General features: G+C 59.2%; 2 protein-coding genes across 2 annotated transcripts; one reads left to right on the top strand and one right to left on the bottom strand.

Annotated features, from left to right (window-relative positions):
• Positions 1-319: 319 nt before the first annotated feature.
• ZNF628 (zinc finger protein 628) lies at positions 320-3,460 on the bottom strand (the record flags this gene model as incomplete). Its single annotated transcript, XM_080828632.1, has 5 exons — positions 320-990; positions 1,198-1,411; positions 1,496-2,132; positions 2,187-2,749; positions 2,792-3,460. The coding sequence occupies 5 exons, from the start codon at positions 3,458-3,460 to the stop codon at positions 320-322; spliced, it is 2,754 nt and encodes a 917-aa protein (XP_080684758.1).
• Positions 3,461-15,369: 11,909 nt separating this feature from the next.
• On the top strand, positions 15,370-20,149 carry LOC308358324 (uncharacterized protein C19orf85; the record flags this gene model as incomplete). The annotated part of the gene is made up of 2 exons (XM_080828511.1): positions 15,370-15,542; positions 19,693-20,149. The coding sequence occupies 2 exons, from the start codon at positions 15,370-15,372 to the stop codon at positions 20,147-20,149; spliced, it is 630 nt and encodes a 209-aa protein (XP_080684637.1).
• Between the last annotated feature and the right edge of the window lie 1,270 nt (positions 20,150-21,419).

Here is a 21,419-nt window from a genome sequence, read left to right as displayed (position 1 = left end):
TCAAATAAATAAATAAAATCTTTTAAAAAGAAGAAGAAGAAGAAGAAGTGGTGGCTGGCTCCCAATCGCAAAGTCAGTCCCCTGAGAGCCAGGAAGCAATAGAGAACAAGACTCCGAGCTCCCAAGCGGTGGCTACCGCCGTGACATTGCCCCCACCGCAGCCGCCCCCAAGAGAACAAAACGGCGGAGAGGAGATTCTGGTCTTTATTAGCAAGCCCAGCCCGCAGCTCCCCTGCCGCCCTGCGCAGCCCAGCCCAGTCCAGCCCAAGCAGGGAGTCCGGGTCTCTGTGTGGGGCCCTCAAGAACCCAGTGGTTCTTTTCAAAATGTGTGTACCAGCTGGACTGCGGGCAGAGTCTGGACAATCTGGATGGAGGGCAGGCCCTGTGGAGGCATGCCTCCGGGGGCAGCGCCAGTGGGTACCACTTGGACCATCTGGGAGGTGGGAGCTGTGGAGATGCCCACTGGAGCAGAGGCTTGGCCCGGTGGTGGAGGGGTCAGCAGCTGCAGTGTGGGAGCGCCTCCTCCACCAGGGCTGTTCTCCAGCAGCTCCGTGGCCGGTGCGCTGCGGATGATGAGCAGTTTCTGTCCCGGTGGGCCTGGGGCAGGAGGCTCTGCCAGCCCAGTGGGGAGGGTCTCTACCTCCTGCACACACAGCTGGGTCTGCTCACCATCTGCCCCGCTCAGCACCAGGACGCTCTGCAACCCCTCGTCCGTCTGCAGCGTCTCGAAGAGCACATCCTGGACGACGCCAGTACTGGCGTCACCATCACTGGGCTCCCCGGGGCCAGGGCCCGCCAGCAGCTCCTCGGCTGGACCACTCTGAACCACCAGCAGGTTGGGGGCCTCAGTGGTCACTGCTCCCCCACTGGGATTGGAGAGCTGGCCTGCCACAGGCTGGAGCTGGACCGTGGTCACCTCCTGAGCCGGCTGGAGCTGGACCGTGGTCACCTCCTGGGCTGGCTGGAGCTGGACCGTGGTCACTTCAGGGGCTGGCCGGAGGGGTTGGAGCTGGACCCCACTCACTTCCTGTGCCCCTGCCTCCCCACCCCCTACATTCTGTAGAACAATGAGGCTCTGCCCTCCCCCGCTGGCCCCTGCGTTGCCCCCGCCCTGAACCCCCAGTCCCCCAGGACCTGGCAGCCATACTACTCCAGGCGCCTGACCAGATTTCCCTGCTGCTCGTGGGCCCTGCCTACCGCGGCTGCTCCCGGCACCAGGACTGGACGAGGGCAGCAGGATGAGCTTGGGGGGAGCCGGTGGGGGCGGTGGCGTGGGCGGCTGGACGCTGCTGGGGATGAGCTGCAGGCCCTGGGCGGTCTGCACCAGGAGGAAAGTCTGGGAGTTGGGGGCTGCCTGGCCTGGGGGCGGGGCCGGAGCCGGGCCCCCTGCCACCTCGAGGGAGAGCGTGGCCTGGAGGTGCGGGAGAACGTGGACGTCTTGGGTGGCAGACGCGGCTGGGGCGGCGGCCAGCGGGGTGGGGGGCTGGGAGCCGGCGGCGGGGGCCGCGGGGCCGGCGGCGGCCGTGGGCGCGGGGGCGTGCGTCCTCAGGTGCCGCTGCAGGTAGGCCGCCATGACAAAGCTGCGGCCGCACACCGGGCAGGCAAAGGGGCGCTCGGCGGAGTGCGTGCGCTGGTGCAGCAGCAGGTTGGACGAGTGCGTGAAGGTCTTGGGGCAGAGCGGGCAGCGGAAGGGCCGCTCGCCCGTGTGCACGCGCTGGTGCTGCCGCAGGTTGGAGGTCTGCGCGAAGCTCTTGCCGCACACGCCGCAGGCGTGGGGCCGCTCGCCCGTGTGCACGTGCCGGTGGCGCCGCAGGCACGACGTGTTCCGGAAGGCCTTGCCGCACTCCCCGCAGGCGTAGGGCCGCTCGCCCGAGTGCAGCCGCAAGTGGTACTGGTAGTGCGAGGACCACTTGAACGTGAGGCCGCACTGGCCGCACGTGAAGGCCCGCAGGCCCGTGTGCACGCGCTGGTGGATGGCCAGCAGCGAGGAGCGCTTGAAGGCCTTGCCGCACTCACCGCACTGGTAGGGCCGCTCGCCCGTGTGGTCCCGCAGGTGGTAGCGCAGTCCGGAGGAGCCCTTGAAGGCCTTGCCGCACTCCGCGCATTTGTAGGGCCGCTCGGTGCCCGCGGGGCTGGGCGCCGGCGCAGCGGCGGTGGGCGGGGCGGGGGCGGCGGGGGCCAGGGGCTCCTGGGGACAGGTGACCTCGGCGGCCTCCGCCTGGGGGGGCGGGCGCCCGGCAGCCGCCTCTTCCACGTGGCACTGCTGGTGCGCCAGGAGGCTGGCCAGCTGCGGGAAGGCGCCGTCGCAGCTGCCACAGCGGAACGCCTGGCCGCCGGCCGCGCCGTGGCTGTGCTGGTGGCGGGAGAGGCCGGCCACCGTCCGGAAGGACTTCCCGCACGGGAGGCAGGCGAAGCCGGGGGCTGCGGAGGCCGGCGGGGGCTGCGGCGCGGGGGCCGGCGGGGACTGGGAGGGCGGCGGGGCGGGGTCTGCCTTGGGCGCCGTGGGGGCGTGACCGTCCTGGGGCGGGGTGGCGGCCTCGGGCCCGGGGCAGGGCTGGTGCTCCAGGAGCAGCTCCTCGCTGCCGAAGCCCAGCTCGCAGCCCTCGCAGCGGTACACCAGCTCCACCGTGGTCTCCGCCGCGGCCAGAAACAGCTCCGGCACCACGGGCGGGGGCGCAGGCGGCGGCGGCGGCGGCGCGGACGCGTGCAGGTAGGCGTCCGACACCAAGACCTTGGCGCCGGGCTCCTGCTGCGGCGGGGCGGGGGCGGCGGCGGCGGCGGCGGGGGCGGCGGCGGCAGCAGCGGCGGCGGCGCCGTGCGTGCGCTGGTGCAGCAGCAGGTTGGACGAGTGCGTGAAGGTCTTGGGGCAGAGCGGGCAGCGGAAGGGCCGCTCGCCCGTGTGCACGCGCTGGTGCTGCCGCAGGTTGGTGCTCTGGGTGAAGCTCTTGCCGCACACGCCGCAGGTGTAGGGCCGCTCGCCCGTGTGCACGTGCCGGTGGCGCCGCAGGCTGGACGAGTTCTTGAAGGCCTTGGGGCAGTCGGGGCACGGGTAGGGCCGCTCGCCCGTGTGCTGCCGCAGGTGGTACTGGTAGTGCGAAGACCACTTGAAGGCCAGGCCGCACTGGCCGCACGTGAAGGCCCGCAGGCCCGTGTGCACACTGCGGTGTATCTGCAGCAGCGAGGAGCGCTTGAAGGCCTTGGGGCAGTCGGGGCACTGGTAGGGCCGCTCACCCGTGTGGCCCCGCTGGTGGTAGAGCAGGGCGGACGAGCCCTTGAAGGCCTTGGGGCAGTCGGGGCACTTGTAGGGCCGCTCGCCCGTGTGCGTGCGCTGGTGGTGGAGGAGCCGAGATGACCACCGGAACGACTTGCCACACTCCCCACACTCATACTGGGCCGCTGGGGTGGGGGCCGTGGGGCCGGGCTTCTCCCCGGGCCCCTCGGTGGTAGAGGCGGGTGCCATGTCTGCGTGGGAGCCGACCATCACACCTGGCGGGGGATTCTGGGTCAGGGGAAGGCGGGAGCTCACCCCACCTCCACCCAAACACCCCATGTTCTCAACCTGGACATACACCTTTGCCCCTGAAGAGGCAGAGGGGACCACCCCAGCCCCCCAGCCAGGGACAGGGAGGCTCTCTTTAGATCAGGGCCCGTAGTGGTTCGGGTCTGCCCCAGTGCAAGGCTTTAGGCGCTGAAACAGAAAGTTCTGGAAAATTGGGAGGAGTGCTCACCAGCCATAGGATGCTGGCCATCCCCTCCAGGAGGCCAAACAAGTCTGAGAAAGCTGTGCGTGGTCTTTAGAAGGCCCAGCACTTCCCCTAGGACTAAGCTCCTTCCCTCTACAGACAGGCACTGTCCTTGAAGAAGCCTGGGGGGTCTCTCTCTCGAACCCTGGCATCTGACACTTGACCCTTCTCCCTCTAAAACCTCATCTTCCACCCCGCCTCAATAGCAGTTCCCACCAGTTCCCAATGCCACCGTAACTAAAGCCCTGCGAGCATTCCGCCCTCCACCATGCCCCATCCTGCTCGCCTTCTCCCTTCTGGGTATTAATCAAAGATCCCTAACCTCCCCCAGACCCATAATGGCTCTGCACCCACCACCCCATCCACATCTTCACTTCCTGCCTGGCTGCAGTCTCCCTTTTTAAAAAATTCTTTATTTTAAGATTTTATTTTTCTTAAAGATATATTTATTTATTTAAGAGAGAGAGACAGCCTGTACAAGCAGGAGGGGTAGAGGGAGAGGAGAGAGAGAATCTCAAGCAGATTCCCCGCTGAGCGTGGAGCCTGATGTGGGCCTTGATCTCATGACCCTGAGATCATGACCTTAGCCAAAATCAGGAGTCGGCTGCTCAAACAGCTGTGCCACCCAGGTGCCCCAAGATTTTATTTTTTAGGTAATCCCCATGCCCAATGTGCGGCTTGAACTCACAGCTCCGTGATCAAGAGTCGAGCACTCTACTGACTGAGCCAGTGGGCGGCCTTGGCTTCAGTCCCCCTTTGCGCTCTCGCCCGTGTATCTCAAAGTTCCTGGCACCGCTCACACTGCACTCCTCTGTCCATTCACCACACACACTCCCACCCAGCAGGTGGTACTGGACAAGCCTCTGCTCCCCTCAAACCTCTCTCCTTCCCCCTCCTCCTCTTAGCCGGTGACCTTGCCACTGAGAACATAAAAGCAAGCAGAAGAGAACGTTCCCATGTTCCAACTGCAAAAGCAGTGATTCTCAACGAGAACAAGTGACGACTCTCCCATCCCAGGGGATGATGCCTGGAGACTCGAGCTGTCGCCTGGAGGGGCTGGTGCTCCCGGCATCCGGTGAGGGGAGACCAGGGATGCTGCTGGACACCCTCCAGTGCACAGGACAGGCCTCCGCAGCACCGAACACCACTAGCGCTGAGGCTGAGAATTCCGGAACTAGCCCGTCCCCTGCCTGCCGCTGGCCCATGGACTCTGACTTCCACCTACAACTCTTCCTTATCTCCCGGACCGTTTCAGGGTATCCTCGAGCTGCATCTCTCCTCTTTAAAACAAACAAACAACAAAACCCTTCACCTTACCCGCCCCCCCCCCCAGCTCTGGTCTTATTTCTCCCTTGCAGCAAAGCAACTCAAAGTGCTGTCAAAGTGCGCCTGGGTGGCTCAGTCCGTCAGGCGTCTGCCTTCAGCTGTGGTCCTGATCTCGGGGTCCTGGGATCAAACCCCGCACTGGGCTCTCAGCTCAGCAGGGAGTTAGCTTCTCCCTGTCACTCTCCCTCTGTGTTCTCTCTTTCTCTCACATGAAAACAAAACAAAAAACATGTGTTTTCCCCTCTCAAACCCCATCACTCAGAGGCTCCTCCCCTGACTCCACTCCTGGCTTCCTTAGTGCTGAACTGCATGGTCTCTGGTCCTTACCTACTCTCCTCACCTTGGGGCACTGGTGCCTTTTCACCTCCCTGACTTGTGAACTGAGGAGCCCCGGGCTCTGCCGATCCTTGTCCTCTTCCTCATTTACACTGTCTCCCAAGGAGCCCCAACTCGTTTTCAGATCTCAGTCTGTATCTCTATTTGACACCGTCTCCTCTGAACTCTAATCCCTCTGCTACAGTGTGCCATATGGAAGCCCCACAGACAACTCAAACTTAACATGCCCCAAATCTAACTTGGGGGGGTTCACTCCTGCTTGCTTCGTTCTTCACCCACAATCTCCCTCCCTGAAAACCACTCGGCCCTTCCTCAGGCATCGCCTCTTTCTCTCACCACCTATGCCCAACCCATCGGCGGGCTCTCCTGTCCCAGCACGAACATATCTGGAATGTGGCCACTTCTCTGAGGCCCCATTGCCACCTTTGTCCAAGGCCTTCCTCCTGGGCAGTGGCAACAGGCTCCTAAAACAGATCTCCATGCTTCCAGCCCTACGCTTCCTACCCCCAGTGTGCGCCCAACACAAAGGCTGCGGGGAACTTGCCAAAGGCCTCTACAGCTCCCACTTCAGAGAAGACAGATGTCTTGCAGGAGCCTGCAGACTTCCCATGCCCTTGGCCGCCTCCCTCCCTGACCTCCCGCTAGCCTGACTCTCACACCACCCAGTCACCCCCTGGAGCTCACCCAGGCCTCCGCCAGGGACCACCCCCTTCCTGCCAGGGTGCTTGCTGACATGTCACCCCGCGGAGGCATTCCCTGCCCCAGACGTAGACTTGCAACCCGTTCCAACACTCCCCGTTCTCTACAGCACTTATCACCTCCCAACCTGCTTCTCATCAGGGTTTCCAACCCTCAGCCCTGCTGAGATGTGGGGCTGGCCACCTGTCCCGAAGGCTGTGGGGCGTTCGGCAGCATCCCCAGCCCTCTGCCCGCTAAATCGAGTGGCGTCTTAGTCACTGTCGCACTCCAGCGCCTAAAACAACGTCTGGCAGAGCGAGCCCTGAGAAGACGTGTCCTGAATGAAAAAGGCCGGGCATCCCCTTTGGACGGGCTATCAAGATTCCCTTTAATACGATGAGCGTCCTCTTTAAAATGGAAGCAAGTCCTTTTACGAGAAACTGCACGTGCCTCTTCGGAAGGCCGAGCAGGCCTTAAACGAGAGCCGTCCGCCCTGGGCCCGAGCCGGACCCACCCTGCCCAAAGCCGGACCACACCCTTCCATCAGGCCCGACTTCCCCTTTAAGAGGCTGCTCCCGCTGCCCACCGAACTCCACCTTTGCCGAGCTAAGCTAGAGGGGGCTTCGAAGCCACCAGGGCTCAGAAGCTACCCCGTCGATGTCTGGGACACTGTCCGCGACCTTTCCACGAGAGGGCCCGTCCTTAAGAGGAGAAAAAGCGGGAAGCCGCGGGGAACCGCAGAACCTGACCGCCCCTCTAAAAGCAGCCCTTGCCCTTTAAGGGGGCGGAGCCGGCCTAGCGGACGGAAGTCGGAGGTGAAGTAGCGCCCTTCCCTTTAAGGCGTCCCTTCCGGTTTCACGCTCGCCGTTTCCCCAACGTCTCCGCCCTCCGGTCCCTACCCCCACCCCCACCCCTCCGGTCTCTCACCTGCGGCCCCGAACGGGGGAATGAGCGGGGGAGACCTAGGGCCTTCCCGCGGGGGCCGACGGGAAGACGGGGCCCCGGCAGCGGCGGGACGGGAGTGGGGGCCTGAGAGGGGGGCGGGGGCGCGCTCCCTCCCAACAGCCCCCGGCGCGAGGCACCCAACCTTTATCGGCGGCCTCTCGCGCACACAAACCCCGACGTTGCCGTTGGCGCGTCACGACGCCACGTGCGCCGAGGCCCCGCCTCGCCCCTCCCGTTGGCCGGCGGCGGTCGCTCCTTCCCTAGCGTAAGCGGCGCGCGGCATTGTGGGAGTTGTAGTTCTTGCCCGGCCCCCAACTGCCTGGTCGTTTCGGAAGTCAGTGCAAGGCCCGGGAAGGCCGGGCCTGGACGTGGGGTGGCCTGTTCCCTTTTTCGACTATCGATTCTCCCTCTCTGTCTAGAATCCCTCTGCGGCACCTTGGTTTGCGAACGGCCTCGCCTGCCAGGGCTGTGATGCTTCCTGGCCCGGCCCCCAGGTCCCGGTCTCTAATTGTCCCGTTGGGGAAACTGAGGCCCACGAAGCTTCCTGCCCCGCAGAGGTCCCAGCGCTCGCGGTTCCTGGGCGTCTGCTGCGTGCTCGTGTGTGTGGTTGTGCAGGAACCAGCTGTGCCTTCTCTCCTTCGTGGCCTGGGACCTTAGGGAACCACTGAGCTGTCCCGGATCCCCATCCCTCCTTTCCACGACAGCCCAGGACGGCCTCAGCCTTTGAGCCATACCGGGTCTTGCAGGTCATTCAGCCCAGTTTCTCAACCATGGGACTTGTAACATCTGTGCCAGACCGTTCCTTGTTGTGAGGGCCATCCTGAGCCTTGTAGGGGGGGTCAGCGGCCTCCCTGTGCTGGGCCTCCACCTTCTCTCCCCCACATGTCCCCTGGTTGAGAACCACTGCTCCAGGACAATCCCCCTCAGCCTCAGCTGTTTGTCGGACCAAAAGGCCCCTCTGCTCCTACCCCACACCTCCTCAACTCCGGCAGGAAAACCCGCCATGCTAGGTGGGGTCCCATTACAGGAAAACCCGCCATGCTAGGTGGGGTCCCATTACAGGAAAGCCGGCCATGCTAGGTGGGGTCCTGTTACAGGCCCGGCCCTTCTCAGCCATGATTCACCCGAGCATCTGCGGCAACCAGCAAGGGTCTGGTCGGAAGCAAGTGCTACTCTTCGTTGAATGAGCCTCCCAGGCGGTTTCCCAAGGCCCCCAGGCAGGCCCAAACTCCGCTGTGATCGGAGCGGGTGTGGACCTGTCCCGGCCCTACAGGATGGTTTTTGCAGTCTCCAGTGAACTCGTGCATGGAAATCCTAGGATTCCAGCTTAGCCCGAACATCCCTTTCACTTCAGCTTTTGCCTCCTCTGCCAGAAAGGAAGCTGCCCAGGGCCTGGCAGAGACACAGGACCAGAGCTCTGAGCTACTGAGGAATACAGAGGGGAAGGCGAGAGTTGCAGGCACCAGGTAGAGTTAGGAGGCCCGGGCTGGGGGGCGACGGTGGCGGGGTGGGGGGGTTGGTCACCACCTGCTTCTAGAGCTCCCCGACTCCCTAAGGTTGCTTCCAGATGGAGGACTCCACACTGGGTCAAGGTGTGGATGTGGAATGTACGGCCCAGCCGGCTGTGGGGGGACCCAGGCCCACCTGCTTCATCTCAGGCCACTGGGGTCCCCGCAACAGTGAAAGGAGCTCTCCGTGCCAACAGAGCCCCCAACCAGCTCCCCTCTACCTGCCAGTCAGCAGGTACAATAAGAGAGGTGAGAGGGCAGAGTCCCAGCACCTGCCCTCGTCCGCCATCCCGTACTCTGGAGCCAGAAAGTACGCAAAGGTTTTGAATCCAATGGCCTCAAGCAACTAACTGGCTGTGCAGATTTACCTGCTTTTTTCAAACAGTAGTAGCTAGACACCATGTAGAACCCTCTGCGAGGGGCCTCGTGGGACCTCATACAGACAAGCAAACTGGGAGTCCAGGCGTCTGAGACACAGATAAGAGCACAGGAAATCATCAGAGGGGCCCAGGTCGGGCCTTGTGGTATCCAGACCCTCTGTCCTGATCCAGGCGCCTCCTGGGTCTTAGCTTAGAGCTGGGGACAGAGCAATAGGGTGTGAGGGCCGCAAAAGTCTTGTCCCGGTGAGTTTATATAAAATCTATCGGGCGGGGGAGGGAAGGCAAGAAATAAGGAATAAACAAGTGATAATGTATGTCCCATTCTACAGGCTGCTAAGAAAAATAAAGCAGGAGAGGTGGGTATGGGTGAGCGAAGACGTCTAGGAGTTTAAACGTGGAACCTAGCAAACACCACTGCAGGCCCCTGGCGTTCTTGTTTCTGGCCAGCCACACCCTGCCCCCGGTGCTTTTGGGGGAGACTAACCCCCTCAACTAGATCAGGCATCTAATCTAGCCCCAGGCCCTCTGAGCCCCTGCCCCCCGCCTTACCAGCCAGATGAACCGTTCATCCTGGAGGACAGAGCTGGGAATGGGGACTGCAGGCTTTGAAGGTACCTGAGACCTACCTGACCCTTCCCAGGGACCTCGGCTGTTACTCTTGCCCCAAAGGCCCCTGTGTCCCTCTCTGTCCACCAGCATCCCAAAGCTGCCAGCCAAGAAAGGGTTGGCAAGGATCTGCACTCCACCCACCCCCGATTCCAGGGAAAGGCAGCCCCACCCTCACAGGTGGTCAAAGGAGAAGAGAGACCCTGAGAGGAACTAGGGAGCCTGGACCTTTCCCTCTTCCTCACACTCCCCCCTCCCTTCCCTGACAGCCGCACTGGGGGGGCTGGGAAATGTGTCCTGGGTTTCAGTCCAGCTCCAAGGTGGCCCAGCCAGGATGAGAGCCTGGGCCTGCCCTCTTTGATCACAGGGTGGTGCCCCCACATGCCGGAGCCCTCCAATTCACATCCCTTCCCTCTGGAAGGAGGGGGCGTGTGATGTCAGGCTATGCTGAATTAGATTCTGGTTTGGGCCACTCTGCCCATCACTCTGTCTTTGTGATGACCACCTGTGCTCCCCAGAGAGGAGAGGATTAGGGGCTGGGGTGACAGATGTCCCTGGAGCACCTGCTCCCCCTACACACACAGCAGGAGGCATCGGGACCAAAGACAGGACTCCCAGGGCCAGAGGCTAAAAATAAAATAACTTTTTTCATCTGAGCACAGGAAAGAGTGCAGAGATGCACTTTAAGCAAGGTGGGGGGTGGGCAGGAGCCCAGGGGGTGGCCTATGCCTCCCACAGACTGAAAATGCTCCTTTCTGACATCTCTTGGGGCTCCCATGGTACCCAGCCAGCCCTGCCCGAATGGGCCTGTCTCAGGGAAGGAATGTTATCCCCACTTGACTGGGGGGTAAATAGAGGTCCTCTGAAGTCTCTTGGCCAGGCACAGAACCAGGAAGTGACGTGACATCTTGAACCAGGAAGTGATTCCTGTAGCCCGGAAGTGATGTAACCAGGAGTGTCTCCAGCCCCGGAGTCCACCCCCATCCAAGGCCCATCTAGCAGGTCCCCAGGAGCATGGTCACATCCCAGCACGGGGGCCAGAGGAGACTCCACGGCAGTCACCCTGGGTCACACAGTCCCTTCTGTACAGGGAAAACACATCCATCTGTTTTCAGTAAAAAAAATGTGGACAGGGACAGATACGCACCAGATGGCCTCCCCAGGAGTGGCCACCACTTTCCATCTTCCCATGCCAATCCCCAGTGACCCACGCCCTTGTACACCAAGTGCCTTTTCTTCCGGTGGCCAGGGGACAGGACGGACATCACTCCCATGATAGGTTATGTGATATGGTGAAGGTGAAGGGCTCTGGGCAGGTGCAGTCCAGGCTCCCTGTCATTTGATGTTAATCAAAAGGAAATGTAACGGTTAATTTTATGTGTCCACCTGACCGAGCCACAGGAAGCCCAGGTATCTGGTTAAACTCAATTTCTGAGCGTGTCTGTGAAGGTGTTTCTGGAAGAGAGAAGCATTTGCATCAGGAGACTGAGTAAAGCAAATGGCCCTCCCCACCGTGGGTGGCCACCATCCAATCCCCCGGGAAGCCTGGCTAGAACAAAAAGGTGCAGGAAGGCTCGATTCTCTCTCTACCTGACCGAGCAGGAAAGCTGATCTTTGCCGGCCCTCCGTGCTCCTGTTCTCGGGCCTTCAGACCCAACCTGGAATCCACACCATCGGCTCTCTGCTTCTTAGGCCTTGGAAATACACACTGGCTTTCCTGGCCTCCAACATGCAGATGGCAGATCATGGGACCTCCCCCATAATTGCACAAGCCAACAGCATATAGTAGATCTCTTTATATATAAAGTGTAAGATACATAACATCTCTGTCTGTCTCTCGATATAGAAATAGAATAGACCCAGATATAGATCCTATTGGTTCTGTTTCCCCGAAGAACGCTAATACAGAAAGGTTGTCCTGGGTGGGCCTGATATTATCAGGCGAGGTCTTTGAAACTGGGGCTAGAGGTGGGAGATGTGACATGTCAGTTGATTCTGCCCTTGAAGCCACCTGCTTCCATGAGTTCTACAGATGAAAGGAAATGAGTTCTCCTGCGTGAGCCCGGAAGAGGACCCCAACCTTGGACGAGACTGCAGCCCCAGCCTACACCTTGAACACAGCCGCATGAAGCCCTGACCAGAGGACCCGGTAAGCTGTGGTGCCTGGACTCCTGACCCATGGGAACTGTGAGAAGATCAGAGTACATGATTTCAAGCCATGGTAATCGTGGTTCTTTGTGACACAACATCGTTAACTAATAGACTTCTTGTGTTCGTTTGCTGCGGCTGCCCTAACGAGGTCCCACAGGCTGGGTGGCTCAATCCACAGAAATTTATTTTCTTATATTTGAGACTAGAAGTCCAGGATCAAGGTGTTGGCAGGGTTGGTTTCCTCTGAGGTCTCCACAGCTTGTCTTCTCCCTGTGTCTTCACATGGTCTTCCCTGCACCTGTCCGTGTCCAAATTTCCTCCTCTTATGAGAACACCAGGCATATTGGATTGGGCATAGACATATGACTTGAGTTTAGCTTAATGACCCCTTTAAAGACCTTATTTCTAGGGGCACCTGGGTGGCTCAGTGGGTTAAGCCTCTGCCTTTGGCTCTGGTCATGATCTCAGGGTCCTGGGATCGAGCCCTGCATTTATGTGTCCACCTGACTGAGCCACAGGAAGGACTCTCTGCTCAGCGGGGAGCCTGCTTCCCCCTCTCGCTCTCTGCCTGCTTCTCTGCCTACTTGTGATCTCTGTCAAATAAATAAACTCTTTAAAAAAAATAATAAAGACCTTATTTCTGAATAGATACATTTTGACGTATGCGGGTTAGGACGTCAGTGGATGAGTCTGGGGAGACACAACTTAGCCCGTACCGTGGTGTGAAACAAATATGACAGGGTTGGTTGGCCACTAAGTTCTTGGCTGGGAACACCAGGAAACTGCCACCTGTAAATTTTCACAATAAATTTTAAGGCAAACAAAGTCCCTCTGGGACTAGGTAGAGAGCTTGGTAATGAGCAGGATGGAGGCAGGGAGAGACAGGTGTTTTGTTTTGTTTTGTTTTTTAAGATTTTATTTATTTATTTGACAGACACGTCACAAGGAGGCAGAGAGAGAGGCAGAGAGAGAGGGAGGAAGCAGTCTCCCTGCTGAGCAGAGAGCCAGATTCGGGACTTGATCCCAGGACCCTGAGACCATGACCTGAGCCGAAGGCAGAGGCTTAATCCACTGAGCCACCCAGGCGCCCCTGAGAGACAAGTTTTGTCTGGGCTCCTGGCCTGATCCTGACAGCTCAGTCCCCCGCCCCGCATATTAGAGGGGGATTCGGGAGTGGGGTCCCCGCATTCCAGGTGCAGCGAGGCTGGGGAAGGTTTGGGGCAGGGCCCGAGGTCTAGGCAGAACGGCAGCTTCAAACCCTGCGTAGCTCCTTCTCATTCTTGCCTTCATAAACTGACTCCTACGTGGCCTACAAAACCCTGGGGCTTCTGTCCACTTCTCTGACTTTACCTCTTCCTCTTGCTCCCTTTGCCTGTGAAGCTCCTGGCTGCCCCCGCTCCCACTCAGGCTGCAGGACCGTTGTCACCTTCTCAGACCTTCTCCCTCCCTCCCTCTCCACCCCTTCCCCATCGAAGCTCCAACACCCCAGACTGGTCTTTTCTTGTTTGTTGTGTGGCGTCTCCCTCCCAGACTCCTCCAGGGACAGACTGTGCTTGTCCTGCTCGCTGCAGGTTTTCCATCCATGCTGATTCAACAACTAAACGACCCCCTCCCCGGCTTACCCCGACGAGGCAGGAGGAGAGGGGCCCGAAGGTGGGGGTGCGGCCGCTCCCGCCCGGCCTCGCAGCACTACCCGGGGTGTGGGCGCCCCCTGGTGGACCGTCCCTAGGCCACAGCCGGAAGCCGGGCGGCCCTCGCTGCGGTCCGACTCCGCCGGCGCAGGGACCGAGCCGTCTAGCAGATGCTGTCCTTGGGTCCTGGTGGCGTGGAGCCGGGCCAGGAAAGGTCACGCCCCAGCCCTGCAGCGGCTGTACTTGAGCCTAAGCCCGGACCTCCAGGGGGTCTCCTCCCCCACGGCCCCTTGCCAAGGGACCCTGAGCTGGGCCTGAAAGTCACAGGACAGGAAAACTTCCAAGCTGTCCCACAACATCACATGCACGCCCAGGATGCGCACACACACGTGAACACACACGCGCGCGCGCGCGACTTGCCCAGGCCAAGGGACGGGGACGCAGACTCTGAGAGACCCTGTAGAGACAGAGACGGTCAGAGAAGCTGAGAAGCACAGCCAAGCTGGGCGCTGTGGTCGGAGACAGTGAGGAGGAGAGGACAGGAGACACCCAAGGAGGGGGCTGGAGACCCTCGGAGGTGCCCAAGGCGGACGCTCGGTGCCCGCTGCTGTCCCATCCCCAGCCGGGGCCCGGCCTCTGTTACCGTCGCCCCTCAGCTGACCCTGCCCGCAAGGGTGTCCTGTCGGGGCCTCTGCTGCCTGGAGTTCAAATCCCAGCTTGGCCACTTACTTGCAGCGGGAGCTTGGAGACGTCTGGGCGGCTCTGGAGGCGGGAAAAGGTGCGGGGGCCGGCTTCTCGCCTGGAGCCTCCAGAAGGGACACGGCGCTTCAGCTCAGAAGACCCATCTTGGACCTGTGACCCCCAGAACTGCAGGAGAATAAGTGTAGGTGGTTTTAAGGCACCAGGTTTGTGGCAAATCGTACCCCAAGGACACTCCCACCCCACCCCCCAACACAAACCTGCAACACAACCCCCCAGGGCAAACACGGAGACGCTGCTCTCCCGCCCCAGCCCAGATCAGGGTCCCCCACTCTGGCCAACGCCCCCCCAGAAACAAGAGGACCCCACTCCCGAAGCCCCAGGACCCTATTCTCTGCTTCCCCCAAATACCAAGGGCCCCCTAGTCCCTCAGTAAAATGCCTTCAGGGAAACCACACCCGTGTTTTCTCTTCCCCTCCCATGGCAGCAGCCAGGCTGTGCCAGGAACGATCCCTCCTGTCACCCACCTAAGCAACCAGGCCAGCCAGCATGTGTGCCCCGCCCCCTCCCCTGCTCACTCCTGCTCCGGCCAAAATGCAGGGTTTGGGGCTCAACCCCCACACAGAAGCCAAGCCCTCCTGGTGGCTGGAGGCCTGGGGCACAGGCGAGCCCCCTCTCAGAGCCAGTTTCTCCGGGATGCCTGGCGGGAGCCCAGGAAGGCACGGGGTGGGGGGTGCGTACAGCTGCAGGTGGGTGGGCAGATGTCCATGGTCTGGCGCAGCTGGAGGCTCCCAACACCCTCCCAGGGAGCTGTGCCCCCTCCCTCCCAGCCTGCACCCAAGCCTCCGGCCGCCCCCTCCCCTCAATTCCCATTAAGGGTCCTCAACGCTAATCGATGCGGTTGACTCAGCCCCTGGCCTCGCCTCCTAATGAGGCCTTTGTGCCTGTAATTGGCTATCTCCAGGCGCTTTTCTCTGCCCCCCACCATGCTGCCCTGTCCCATATCCCAGGTCCAACTATGTGCTAATTGGGTCTCTGGGGAGGGGCGCCCATAAAGCCCCCCCTTCCCTTCCTGTATCAGCCCCCACCCGCGAGTTCCTCGAAGCTCAGCACCCAGCCTCCAGAAGGTAGGGATGGGGCTTAGGAAGGAGGACAGGTCCTAATTCCCTGGGCCGTGCCTCCTCCAACCAGAGTCCTGCCTCCCCTCCAGAGTTGGCCTGCCCCTCCCAAAGGCCCCCTCTCCTCCCGTGTGCTGTCTGCCTCCCTCCCCAGCCCTGCGCTCCCAGCTCGGGCTGCTCTTCTCTCTGAGTTGAGAGCGGCTTTCTGAGCAGCGGCAATATTGTGGAGAAGCGACTGTCCTCCGGCCATGCACCCGGGGGTGCCTGCAGCCCCTGCAGTCTCTGAGCCCAGCCCCCGGGAACTGTGTGCCTTCGTGAGCGGGGCCACTACCCACATGCTGCGCGCCCTGCACCCCCGGCGGACCCGGCCCCCCAAAAGGAGGCCCAACCACAGGAGGTTTCTGCACAACCAGATCTGCAGGTGAGGGGGGGTGGAAGAGGGGAGGTGGGCAGAGGGGGGTGGGGAGGGGCCAGACCGCTCAGAGTGGGGGAGACGGGGCCCAGACAGAACAGAGAGAAGGGGACCCCCGGAGGCAATCAACACTCAAGACGCATCTATTGAGTACTAACTGTATCCTGGGCCTGCGAGATCCATCGTGCAAGGCAGACAGAAGCCCCTGCCTTCGCAGAGCTTGGGCTCCTGCAGGAAGGTGGCCGGTCAGGGACAGTGGATAAAGTAAGTGATACGTGGATAGACCTCGAGAACATGATGCTGAGTGAAAGACATGGAAGGCCACGTATCGCCTGATGCCATTCATGTGAAACATCCAGAACAGGCAGGGCCGGAAAGCCAGGGAGTGGTGCTGGGGGAGGGGCTCGGGGCTGCTTTCTGGGGTGACAAAAAGTTCCGGAACAAATTAGAGGTGGTAGTTGCACACTGTGAAGGTACGAAATGCCACTGAATTGCACACTTTAAAGTGGCCCGTTTTAAGTTCTGTGAATTTTACCACCATTTTTAAAAATTATGTGGCATGCTATGAAGTGGTAAGGGCTATGGACGGCATGCTGGGGGAGGACTGGCCTTTTAGGTAAAGTGGGTAAGGCTCTATGAAGAAGGTGACAACTGAGCCAAGACCTGAGTGAAGCCAGGGAACAAGACTGTGGATGCCTGAGGGAAGAGCATTCCAGGCAAGAGACAGCCCAGTGCAAAGGCCCCGAGGCAGGAACACCCCTGGAATGTCTGAGAACAAGTGTGGCTGGAGCAGAGTGCAAGGGGGAGGGAATTAGGTCCTAAAGAAACAGGAGATCCCCATTTAGCACTATACCATTCAGCCTCTGGGCCTTTGCACATCTGTAGCCTTTGTGGGGCAATGTCCTTCCCTGTCTCCGGGAATGTAGATGGGGACCTGAACTCCTTCAGGTCTGTGCTCACGCTTGTCCCTCTCACACTCCACCCAGCCCCATCCCACCTTGCCCTGTGCTCTCCCCTCCCGCTGTGACAGTAACCTGCTTAAGAGCACCTGCTGTGGGCCAGGTCTATGATACTAAGGGTTTGACGTACAATATGTCACTTAACACTCCCAGTAAATCTGCACAGTAGGTTGTCTTTGTGCCTACATTACACACAGGAGGCTCAGAGAGATTCGATAACTTAAACAAACTACATAGTTGAAGAATGGATTCAACCCGGGCACTCTGAGAGTCCAGAGCCCGTGCTCTGTACCACTTTGCTGTCCTGCCTGGATCCAGCCTCTCTGGGACTTGGGATGATGATGATGATGATCACATGACAATGACGATCATCACATGACAATGACAATGATGTGATGATGGTGGTGATGGTAGTGCTGATGACGATGATGGTGGTGGTGATGGTGATGGTGATGATGATGGTGCAGGTGGTGACAATGGTGGTGGTGATGGTGATGATGGTGATATGGTGATGGCGGTGGTGATGGTGATAATGGTGATGATGGTGATGATGGTGGTGGTGATGGTGATGACGGCGGTGATGATGGTGGTGGTGATGGTGATGGTGATGGTAGTGATGGTGATGGTGTGATGATGGTGATAATGATGGTGACGATGATGGTGATGGTGATGATGATGGTGATGATGATGGTGAAGGTGGTGATGATGGTGAAGGTGGTGACGATGGTGGTGGTGATGGTGATGGTGGTGCTTGTTCTAAGCACTTTAGTATAAACTTATCACACTCACTCACAATGAACATTAATCCCCCATAATAACCCTAGGAGGTAGATGCTATTATAATCCTCATTTTTCAGATGAGGAAACTGAGGCACAGAGAGGTAAAGTGACTTGCCCAAGGACCTGCTTTTCTCAAGGCAGGTTTTTCTCCCCACCAGCCTAGAACCTTGCTCCGAGAGGTGTTGGAATCCAATCTGAGTAAATAGGAGCCTGGTCCCACCTAACTCCTGCCTCCAGGATGCCCAGCCCTGGCCACGCCCAGAATGGTCCCGGCCACCACCCAACACACCCCTTACACGCATCTCTTCAAAGAGGGTCCAGCCCTACGTCCCAGAGCCTTCTCACTGCTCTTCAGCCCCCTCATCAACCACTCCAGGACCCTCCCCATCTCCAACCCCACCTGGGTTCCCTGCCCACCTCCAGTCCGGACCCTGGGCTGATGCCAGCCTCTCACCTCCCAGGTTCCCCGTCTACTCTTCCCCATCAGCGCCCCCCCCCCGCCGCTCCCCCAGGACCAACTTCTCCCCTGTAGCATCCCAGACATTCCCAGCCCCATGCCTGGCTCTGCCACACGCTTCCTGGAGACCCAGGCCACCCACGAGTTGCCTCATGGGCAGCCCTGGGAAGCCCTGCAGCATATCCCCCTGGGCACCCAGCCTCGACCTGAGAAAATCCAGGTCAGAAGCAAACTATCCTCGGCACCTTCCCACCCACTTCCTCCTCCTCCCTCCAGATCCCCTCAGGCCCTGCTCCCTCAAGGGCCCCCTCCCACCCATGCATGTGGATTTTTGACTTTTTATTGTGAAGAACTTCCAACCTACAGAAAAGTCAAGACAGCGGTCTGACACAGCAGTTCTCAAAAAGTGGTCCCCAGACCCGCAGCATCAGCCCCTCAGCACGGCGGGGGGCGTGTGCTAGAGACACAGATCCGTGGACGCCACCCCAGGCCTGCAGAACCCAAAGCTCGGGGGCCCAAGGGCCTGTGTTGCCAAAGCCCTCCAGGTGTTCCGTTGTGCACTCAAGTTTGAGAACCGCTGGTCTAAAGATCACTCACGTACCATCAATCAGACTTCACTGCCCATAACATCTTAGCCTATTCCCTTCCTCTATCTTCTTAAAATAGCTCAAGCAAATCACAAATGTCATGACTCTTCAGCCCTAAATGTCATTTATACCGAGTCTGTTCAAGTCAACTCCTCCTCTCTCTTCCCACCCCCATCCTATGCCATTTAACCTGACCTCCCATTTCTGAACATTTTCCCTGGGGACTCAGAGCAAAGCTATTCTCCCTGGCATCAAAGAGAGTTGTGGAGTGGCAGCTCGCACTAATTTATTTATGAGCCTTTTTTCTTGGGGTAAAATAGACATAACATAAAATTCACCATTTTGAATGTCTTAGAGTGTACAGTTCATTGGTGTTTTGTATATTCATGATGTTTTGCAAGCAATTCCCTCTATTGGGTTCCAGAACATTTTCATCCCCCCCAAGGAGATCCCATACCCGTTGCTAGTCATTCCCATTCCCCCTCCCCCGGCACCAACAGCCACCAGTCCATTTCCTGTCTCCAGGGACTGGTCTATTCTGGACATTTCACATCAACAGAAGCATACAACGTCAGCTACCTGTTTAAATAAAACCTCTGCTGGAAGTTTAGCAACTACAAGAAATGCACACAGTACCAGCGTAGAGCTTGGCAAATTTCCCCAAAGGGAACCCACTAGTGTAAACAACACTCAGATCCAGCAACAGGGCCCTTCGTGCCCCCAGAGGTGCTCATGGGGTCTCCTTCCCGTAAGCTGCCCTCCTGATTTCTCATGTTCTAGGGTACTGAGGGTTCAACCTCCAGCCTATGAATTTCAGGGAGACGTAACTGAGCCCATCACGGTTTGTGAGATCCGTCCACACAGTTCTTGAGGGGTAGGAACGCTAAGGAGAGGCCAGCACAGTGGCTATTGTGGTCATCCAGATGGGAAATGATGGGGACTTCACCAAGGATTGGTGGAGATGTGGAGGTGGGCAGATTCAAGAGCTCTGTAGGGAGCAGAATCCACAGGGCGTCACTGTTACACATGCGCCCCAGCCCACGGCACGCCTTGTGTGGAAGACACTTTTTAAGGCACCCTTTCCTTCAGATGTTTTTTACTTTTATACATTGGGATGTGGCCATAATAAGTCTAAATGTCAAAATTGTGCATTGCGCTGAACCAGAGGTGCCGCCTTGTGCAGTACACAACCCCCACAGCTGTTCAGAGCTCCCCTGTGAACGGGGTTAGAAAAACTGAATTGTCAGACTTAAGAAAGTGAAACCAGGTAGCCCAGAGTAGAAAAATGGAGAGGAGGAGAAGGGAAAAACTGGTCCTGGGATGGCAGACGGGGGTGGGGGGATGCTTCATGGCTAGTAACGCTTATCTCCCCGCAGGCAGTTTGCCAAGATTGAAGCTGCCACCCAGGAGCTGGCCCTGTCTATCCTGTCCCAGGAGGCACCTCCGCAGAGACCTCCGCCCCGAAGACCGCCCCCGCCGCCTCCGTCCCCCTTCCTGGGGGTGGCCTGTGCTGTGGCTCCCACCGAGGCACCCTATGCCAGCCCCAGCCTGAGCCTCGCGGCCCTGGACGCCTCCACCCTCGACCTCTTTGATGATATTGCACTCACGCCAGAGTGTCCCTCAGTGCCATCTGAGTTGTCCTGCTGCACTTGGGGCCAGCCAGACCTGAGGCAGACTTCACATTTCTATAATCCCCCACCCCCTCCCTCAAATGCCCTGGAGGGTGTGGACGGGCCCTGGGCTCCTGAGGGGGATTGGGTGGGCAGGTGGGAAGTGCCCTGTGCCTGCCATTCTCAGGGAATCCCTGAGGGCTGGGGCACCTGCTCCCCATGATGTTCAGCCACGACTCAACCCAGGCCCACCACCCCCAGACAAATCAGAGGCCACCCTTACGACAGCTCAACAGCTGCCCCCAGGAGCCCCCTGCCCTGTCCACTCCCCTCCTGGCAACTCCTGGGAGCATGAGCCACCCCCGGACTCCTCCCACCTCAGACCACATCTTCTGCCTGTCCAGGTCCCCCAACTCTGCCTCTGCCAGGGTGCCCCCTTACACTCTCCCTCCCCCACCTTCTCCCTTCTTTCTTCCCAGCCCCATCTCCGCAGTGTCTGCTGTTCCAGCCTCCTCACCTTGGCTCATTTCTGCCTAATGTCTGGTCTTGTCTCATTTATTCCCAAATATGTACCGAGCACCCACCATGTGTCAGGCCCCATCTAGGTGCTGAGGATTCAGCAGTGAGTAAACAGACAAGATGTCTGCATCTAAGGGGGTGGGGCACGGGTACAGGTAGGGGGGAACTGACAATGAGGACATTTGTACATTTTTTTTAATGCAAGATAAATTTCCGACTTCAGATTGGAATTAGTGCTGTGAAGAAAATAAAAGAGAAACTTGACTGAGTGGCTGTTTGACTTCAGGTGGTCAGGGAAAGCCTTGAATGACAAGGAGGGGTTTAAGCAAAGGTGTGGGGCTCCAGGCTGAGGAAACAGCATGGGCAAAGGCCCTGAGGTGGCTGGAGCAGTGTGAGCAGGGCAAGTGGTAAGAGATGACGTCAGAGAGGTTCACAAAGGCAAACAAGAATTGGGAATAGTTTGGATTTTATTCCAAGGCTGATGGGGAAATTCTCTCCCCAACTCTTCCTCAGCCCCATTTCCAAGCACAGAATCAAAATATTACAGACGCCACGCAAAACAAACAAACGACCAAACACCACCCTAGGAGGCAGGTGCCGTACGGATGGAGAAACTGAGGCTGAGCAGGATTGGGAGGGCTTAAGTCCACTTTCCTGGAAAGTGCTCGGGTCTCTTGGTAAGTTCCTGTCTCCAGCCACCCACAAGCGCCAGCGTTCGAACCCCAGGCCTGCCTCTGCCCTAGGTACGCTCCTCCCTCCCTGTTCCTCGGCCTCCCAGGTCTTGTATGGACAACGCGGGTGGCCGCTACCCACCTGCCCAGCCCGAGTTCGCTCTCTCTGCACCCAACGGCGCTGTTCCGCCCTAGGCCCGCCACTCACGGCCTTTGCGGCTTCCCATTGGTCGGAGGCGCTGCCTTCCCGCCCCCTCCCGCAGGCGGGCCAGTCACGCTCTCAACGTTGCCAGCGTGCCCGGC

The sequence above is a fragment of the Martes martes genome, assembly GCF_963455335.1.
Source record: "Martes martes genome assembly, chromosome: 17".
NCBI classification, from domain to species: Eukaryota; Metazoa; Chordata; class Mammalia; order Carnivora; family Mustelidae; genus Martes; species Martes martes.
This window is presented reverse-complemented; position numbering and strand designations above follow the sequence as displayed.